General features: G+C 39.7%; 1 protein-coding gene across 3 annotated transcripts in view; it reads left to right on the forward strand.

The window, feature by feature from the left end:
- The window catches only part of TIAM1 (T-cell lymphoma invasion and metastasis 1), a 469570-nt gene that overhangs the window by 438661 nt on the left and 22415 nt on the right, over positions 1-8494 (forward strand). For all 3 annotated transcript variants that reach the window (XM_010862313.1, XM_010862311.1, XM_010862312.1), the window contains 2 exons: positions 46-164; positions 4983-5091. In XM_010862313.1, the coding sequence (XP_010860615.1) occupies positions 46-164; positions 4983-5091 (228 nt within the window). The remainder of the gene's footprint in view (positions 1-45; positions 165-4982; positions 5092-8494) is intronic.

Genomic DNA, 8494 nt, shown 5'->3' on the forward strand with positions numbered 1-8494 from the left:
CTTTAAATGGCCTTTTCATTGCTTTCATGACCTGTTCTCCTCCAGTGGCCATCAAGACTATGAACAAGGTTGCAAGTCATATCAATGAAATGCAGAAAATCCATGAGGAATTTGGGGCTGTGTTTGACCAGCTGATCGCTGAACAGACCGGTGAGAAAAAAGAGGTAAGGACCCCTCTTCTGCCCAGCATGCTTGTCCGTAGAGCTGGGTTGGTTCGTTTCTTTTTAAGGTGTTATTTATAAGTAAAATAGTAACAACGATAGTATTTTTGTTGGTGGCATTTTTTTTTTAATTGAAGCATAGTTTATTTACAGTATTGTGTTAGTTTCTGATGTACAGCAAAGTGATTCAGTTTGCATATATATATTCTTTTACAGATTCTTTTCCATTATAGTTTATTACAAGATATTGAATATATTGCCCTCTGCTATACAGTAAGACCTTATCATTTATGTATTTCATATATAGTAGTATCTATCTGTTAGTTTCAGACTCCTAATTTATCCTTCCCCTTTCCCCTTTGATAACTATGTTTGTTTTCTATGTCTCTGAGTCTCTTTTTCTTTCATAGATAAGTTTATTTGTACCATACTTTAGATTCTACATACAAGTGATATCATATGATATTTGTCTTTCTCTGATTTACTTCAATTAGTATGAAAATCTCAGGTCCATTCATTTCGCTGCAAATTGCACTATTTCATTCTTTATTATGACTAAGTAATAATACACTGGAATATTATATTTTTATGTGAGTGTATATATGTGTATATATATGTATACACATCTTGTTACCCATTCATCTGTCAGTAGACACTTAGGTTGCTTCCATGTCTTGATTTTTGTAAACAGTGCTACTATGAACATTGGGGTGCGTGTATCTTTTCAAATTAGAGTTTTCTCCAGGTATGTGCCTGGAGTGGACTTGCTGAACCATATGGCAATTCTATTTTTATGTTTTTAAGGAACCTCCAAATTGTTTTCCATAGTGGCTATACCAGTGTACATTCCCACGTTGGTAGAACTTCTGTCTTTTACCCAAGGCTACACTGTGAATTTTCTTTCTCAGTTGAATTATTTCTTAGTTTAGGAAACATATCCTGATTCTTTTGCTTCACCCTCCAGACCTCTGATTTTGTTCTCTCTCAAGTGTGAGAGTGAATTTCCGTGACCATGACTTGGACTGTTTCTCTAAACACTGTTAAAGGTCATGGCTGTATCTCCAGAGACTAGACTAGTAATTAACATGTAGCAGGCGCTCAGTGAATTATTTATTGAATGAGTGAAAGTTTCAAATGACTCTGAATCTTTTTTTTTAAAGTCTGCCTGAAACTGTACTTAGAATAAAGAGTCACAGGAACAAATACGCTTGAGAAAAATGTAAAATGAACTCTAAGTTGCGTCTGAGTCACTGAGGAGAGCTTATGTGAATAAGTGCAGATAGTACTGAGATGGATCAGACGGATATGCTACGGAATGATATTCACCAGTGCCGCTGTGCTTCCTGGTTTGATTGGAATGTTGTCCTCATTTTCCTTTCTGCCTCAAAAAAGGACACAAGCTAGCAGGGAACTATGACGAGAAACTCTTGCTGTGATTGGAAGGAGGGAAAGGCAGAGGGGTGGTGGGGATAAGACCTGGTTGTTTAGTCTGGAAAAGAAAACAGCCTTCTCTTTGGAGATGTAAAGGGTTATTGTCTAATGGGTTCCTGTTTATGTCCTTGGTGAAACAAAAGAAATTTTGGACTGTAAAAAGATAATTTTCAGAAAAAGGTAAAATCATGACATCTCATAGAGATGTAAAGCGAACAAATATGAAGAAGTGTATTTTACTTAGATGATGTGAGGGAACCTGACAGTCAAAATAGCAGGTGTATGTACGAAGTGAAGACATGGCGAGATGATCTGTAAATGCAGACAAATTGGTTTTTCCACAGCGGGAGGCATCAATTAAAGTCACTACCAGGCTGGAGAGAATGTACACATTTATCTGTTACCTGCACCTTACAAAGAAGTTCAAAGACACGTAGATACGGAGTTGGACTCTGATAGCTCAAGAGGGTGTGCTGTAAAGGCTGCTCACTGAAAGCCTTTAAAAAAAGGCTGTTTTCCACTGAAACACAATTTTTATTCACCATGGTATTTCAGGAAGAGTATGTGAATATTCTCTGTCTAGCAGGCAGACAATTTAATCTATCAGAATGTGGAAAAGACAGACATGCCTCTCTGGATTTTGTTTTCATTTTCTTGTAAAATTTTATAGTAAGAAAAATGCACTGTGTTTCTTAAAGAAAAGAGCAAGCTACAGAAAAAGGCAAGAATTAAAACTACCTGCAATCTCAGAAGACAAAACTTACCTCTTGATGTTTGGGTATTTATTTTTTTTAAAATATGTTTATTATGTACTTGAATATAATTCCATATACTTGAATATTTTGGAAATTATTTTGTACCTTGAGTTTTTTTTTTTATGTTGAACAAAGAATTATTTAATTTTCACGTTACTTTAAATGATTCAAAAGGATCATTGAAATGATTGTGTAATATTTTACTGTGTGATTGAACAATGACTTGCTTAATTCCTATTGTCAAGTACTTCTCTAGGCTTCATTTGACGACTATGAATAATACTTCAGAATTATAAGGCTTCTATCCTGTATTTTAGTTTATTTCATTTTGACAAGTGAATTTTATTGAGTCACGGAAATGAACAATTTCAGTGCATTTCATTATATTCCAAATTGATTTCTGAATTTTAATGATCTTGAGAGCAAAGGACTATTATGCCAAAGTCTAGAAGGTAATATGGATAGCAGATTGCAAAGACTTTAGACAAAAAGCTGAATATGATTCACAAGTCAGACTATAAAAGGGCATATGGCTTTGGTGGAACTGCCCAACCTCCAAACTGAAATTCTGTCAACCAAGTAAGAAATCTTTCCAGCAAGGAACAAAGAGATGTAGTGCTATGCAAAGCAATCTCTTGTGAGCAGAGATTTTGTTAGGGTAAAAATGTACAAAAGATGGAAAGAGGGACCTTTGACCACATACCAGTATGACAGGGTAGGAAAGTCCTGTATCAGTAGTAGGATGTCTGAAGATCACAAAAATGAAAGCTTGAAGAAGATGCAAAGAGAGCAACAGAAGATTATGTCTTAGCACTATAGGAAGAATAAGAAAGAAAAAGACCACTACCCGGGGCTAGAAGTATCATAACCAAAGACATTTGATGACCCAAAGAAAATGACTCAAATCCACTTGATGTCTTTTTTTTCTCCACTGAAAAGAATGGTCTTCAAACTGGAAAGGATGGAGTGATCTTGAATCCACAAAAGTAAAACCCTAGGGAGAATGGTCCTGGGGAAATGGTGTGTTCTGCGCCAAGATCAGTGATAAGTCTATAGCAATACTTAGAGAAAGCAGTAGTGTTCCCTTGGTGGATACTGCCCTGGGGGTGTGGTTGACTAGTTACTGAATATGAACAAAGTAATGTAATTGCTTACTGTTTTTAACCACTGACCATATGACTAATAATATAGCTCACTAGTAATTAGAGTGATTATTACTGCCATAATGATCTTGATCATTATAGTGGCAATGGTACTGCTGTGTTGTCCAATGCCGGAGCCCCACTTCCAGCATTGCAGCCCAGAGTGGTGAGTAAATGGCACCATACTCAGTGGAGGGCTGCTTGGTGGCTGGCATATCTAGAAACTCGGTCAGATCAAAAGCAGCAAAATAAACCAGAGCCATCTGGCCTTGAGAAATTCAACATCAAGTTTTCAAATATGCACACTGCTGCTTTGAGGGAGAAAGACTCAGGCTTGCTTTCTATGGAAACAGTAAAAGTGAGAGACTGGTGGGCGAGGGCTCCAGGGAGGCATATTGGAAGAAGACCCTCCCCACAATTGATGAGGTTGCCCAGTGGGATGGACCATGGACTCTGGTTGTTGCAAAGCCTCGTCCTCTGACGTGTTAGCACAGGGAGCCACGTGGAGGGACCAGATGATCCTTGCATCTGTGACTAGGTTGTTGAGTGTGTGGGAGGGTGGGATTTTGATAGACGTGGAAGTGGTCAACAGCTCCAGTGAAAAAGACACACGTGACAGTTGTCAGGCACGGACACTGGTGGAATCTGAGGATTATCATGTTTCCGTAAGGAGAAGAGGACCTTGTTCATCTGAGATGGCTTAGCATTTGACCTTTGAGGCTGCAAGAGTAGACCTTGTGGTTTTTAAGGACCCCAGAGCTCACATTGTACAAGCTTAAAGAACAATCTCCCAGCACCTCAGTTGGCTTCTTTTTCCTCCTCTAAAGTGAAATGAAATCTTTGTTAAAATGAGTCAGAAGAAGAAGAAATGAAGTAAAGATTGCACTGCTTCCCAGAAGACCCTTGCTCTAAAGGGACTTAAATTCACAGGTGGCAGTGTCTGTAGCTTCCTGGATCTTTGTCATGGATGACCGTTGGTTCCCCTTGGGTAACTATCAATTTGAACACCAAACCTCTGTGATTTTATTCATCAGTTTTGACAGGTCTTTTGTTGTTGAGCTGCTAAGTCGCATTCAACGCTTGCGACCCCATGGACTGCATCTGCCAGGCTCCTCTGTCCATGGGATTTCCCAGGCAAGAATACTGGAGTGGGTTGCCATTCTGTTCTCCAGGGGATCTTCCCAACCCAGGGATCAAACTGAGCCTCCTGCATTGTGTGGGTGGATTCTTTACTGTTGAGCCACTAGGGAAGCCCTTTGATAGCTTTATTGCATGTGAATTTCAGAAGCTCTATTTGTATCTTTTGGCCACCATATTCTTGGAATTCTGATACGCAAACACAGAATAAAGGGGGAAAAGATGACCAGATGGAAGACATTATTTAGAGGCATTTTTCATGAAGTCATATTGACACCAGCCTGTCGAGTTTTAAAATGTCATGAATATCTTGAGTGTTTATGACATTACCCAGTAAGCTTTGCCCTGGATTTCAGGTTGCAGATCTGAGCATGGGAGACCTGCTGTTGCATACCACCGTCATCTGGCCAAACCCTCCCGCCTCGCTGGGCAAGTGGAAAAAGGAGCCTGAATTGGCAGCGTTTGGTACGTGTCACCAAAGGGCTTGGAGGGGCAGAGGGAGGCTGGCTTATTTTTTGAAATAAGTTAACATTTCTTTTCCAAGACACAGTTTATTAAAGTATCCTTACATAAGTCATCTGCATTGTCTTCTTGCTGTGGCCACTAACATGTCACCGACACTAAATTACACCTTCCAGCTAAGTACGACCAACATGGCCCCCCTGCTGTGTTGCATCTCACCCAGGTGTAGACACATAGGCAGGAAAAGATGTTTTTTAAGCTGCCGCTCCGAATATCATTTGAAAATGATGAGTTAATAGTAAACCAAAGAAAAATCAACAAATCAAAACTGTCTCTGTATCTGAGCCCCCCAGTCTGAGATCGTTTGTTTTCTTCCTGGCTCTGTGTTGCTGTCTGTGATGCCAGGGTTCAGGGCATGGTTCTCAGCTCATCTGTTTTGGCGCCACTGGGTGCCTTGATCAGTTATAAGGTGCTTGTCAGTCACACTGGTAATACTAGCAAATTGTAAGATGTTTATGAAGGTTTATTTTCTTTTATTTAATTTGAATTGAAGGATGATTGCTCTATGATATTGTGTTGGTTTCTGCCACGTTGCTGTTCATGACTGTTGCCCAGTCGTGTCTGACACTTTGCGCCCCTGTGGGCTGCAGCACGCCAGGCCTCCCTGTCCATCACCATCTCCCAAAGTTTGCCCAAGTTCATGTTCATTGCATCCATCGGTATGAATCAGCCGTAGGTATACATATGTCCCCTCCCTCCTGAACCTCTCTCCCACATTCCACCTCTCTAGGTTGTCACAGAGTCCCGGTTTGAGTTCCCTGAGTCAAGGATTATTTTTTCAAAAAACTAGTTCTGATGAATGTAGTTGCCACAATTAGAAATCTCATGTTGTTTTACTGGAAAATGCTTTTTTGAAAGAGAAAAACTGTGAGTTAGCCCACTGTGCGTAATTCAGGAAATATGGCTCATTGTTGTGTGTAAATGCTTGTACAGCATGCGTGTTGTTCCTGAGTGTAAAATGATCAATGGCCAGTATTCTTGCTTTTGTTTTAGGCTTTGTCATTTCCTAGCCTGCCCCTAGAAGATTCATAGGCGAGTGATAGTATAAATGAAATCTAATATTAATATTTCCATTCACCTTCCTTCTCTTATCTTTCTTTGGATGGAAGCGGGAAAGTTTTGCTGTTTACTGGTTTTTTTTTAATTTACACATGTCCCCTCCCTTTTGACCCTCCCTCCCATCTCCCTCTCCACCTGACCCTCCTAGGTTGATACAGAGCCCCTGTTTGAGTTTCCTGAGCCATACAGCAAATTCCTGTCAGCTATCTATTTTACATATGGTAATGTAAGTTTCCATGTTACGCTTTCCATACATCTCACCCTCTCCTCCCCTCTCCCCACGTCCATAAGTCCCTTCTCTATGTCTGTTTCTCCACTGCTGCCCTGTAAATAAGTTCTTCTGTACCATTCTTCTAGATTCTGTATATATGTGTTAGAATATGATATTTATCTTTCTCTTTCTGACTCCACTCTGCATAATAGGTTCTAGGTTCATCCACCTCACCAGAACTGACTCAAGTGCATTCCTTTTTATGGCTGAGTAGTATTCCATTGTGTGTATGTACCACAACTTCTTCATCCATTCATCTGTCGATGGGCATCTAGGTTGCTTCCACGTTCTAGCTATTGTAAATAGTGCTGCAGTGAACAATGGGATACATGTGTCTTTTTCAATTTTGGTTTCCTCAGGGTATATGCCTAGGAGTGGGATTGCTGGGTCATATGGTGGTTTTATTCCTAGTTTTTTAAAGAATCTCCATACCGTCTTCCATAATGGCTGTATCAGTTTACATTCCCACCAACAGTGGAAGAGTGTTCCTTTTTCTCCACACCCTCTCCAGCATTTATTGTTTGTAGACTTTTTGATGATGGCCATCCTGACTGGTGTGAGGTGATATCTCATTGTAGTTTTGATTTGCATTTCTCTAATAATGAGCGATGTTGAGCATCTTTTCATGTGTTTGTTAGCCATCTGTATGTCTTCTTTGGAGAAATGTCTGTTTAGGTCTTTTCCCCACTATTTGATTGGGTTGTTTGTTTTTCTAGCATTAAGTTGTATGAGCTGCTTGTATATTTTGGAAATTAATCCTTTGTCAGTTGTTTCATTTGTTGTTATTTTCTCCCATTCTGAGGGTTGTCACTTCACCTTGCTTGTAGTTTCCTTTGCTGTGCAAAAGCTTTTAAGTTTAATCAGGTCCCACTTGTTTACTTTTGTTTTATTTCCGTTACTCTAGAAGGTGAGCCATGGAGGATCTTGCTTTGATTTATCTCATCAAATGTTCTGCCTATGTTTTCCTCTAGGAGTCTTATAGTTTCTGGTCTTCCATTTAGGTCTTTAATCCATTATTTATTTATTTACTTATTTTTTGCTTTTTAATTTTATTTTATTTTTAAACTTTACATAATTGTATTAGTTTTGCCAAATATCAAAATGAATCCGCCACAGGTATACATGTGTTCCCCATCCTGAACCCTCCTCCCTCCCCACACCATCCCTCTGGGTCATCCCAGTGCACTAGCCCCAAGCATCCAGTATCGTGCATCGAACCTGGACTGGCAACTCGTTTCATACATGATATTTTATATGTTTCAATGCCATTCTCCCAAATCTTCCCACCCTCTCCCTCTCCCATAGAGTCCATAAGACTGTTCTATACATCAGTGTCTCTTTTGCTGTCTCGTACACAGGGTTATTGTTACCATCTTTCTAAATTCCATATATGTGCGTTAGTATACTGTATTGGTGTTTTTCCTTCTGGCTTACTTCACTCTGTATAATAGGCTCCAGTTTCATCCACCTCATTAGAACTGATTCAAATGTTTTCTTTTTAATGGCTGAGTAATACTCCATTGTGTATATGTACCATAGCTTTCTTATCCATTCATCTGCTGATGGACATCTAGGTTGCTTCCATGTCCTGGCTATTATAAACAGTGCTGCGATGAACATTGGGGTACACGTGTCTCTTTCCCTTCTGGTTTCCTCAGTGTGTATGCCCAGCAGTGGGATTGCTGGATCATAAGGCAGTTCTATTTCCAGTTTTTTAAGGAATCTCCACACTGTTCTCCATAGTGGCTGCACTAGCTTGCATTCCCACCAACAGTGTAAGAGGGTTCCCTTTTCTCCACACCCTCTCCAGCATTTATTATTTGTAGACTTTTGGATCGCAGCCATTCTGACTGGTGTGAAATGGTACCTCATAGTAGTTTTGATTTGCATTTCTCTGATAATGAGTGAGGTTGAGCATCTTTTCATGTGTTTGTTAGCCATCTGTATGTCTTCTTTGGAGAAATGTCTATTTAGTTCTTTGGCCCATTTTTTGATTGGGTCATTTATTTTTCTGGA

Source organism: Bison bison, unplaced genomic scaffold, assembly GCF_000754665.1.
Source record: "Bison bison bison isolate TAMUID 2011002044 unplaced genomic scaffold, Bison_UMD1.0 scf7180017864481, whole genome shotgun sequence".
NCBI lineage: Eukaryota > Metazoa > Chordata > Mammalia > Artiodactyla > Bovidae > Bison > Bison bison.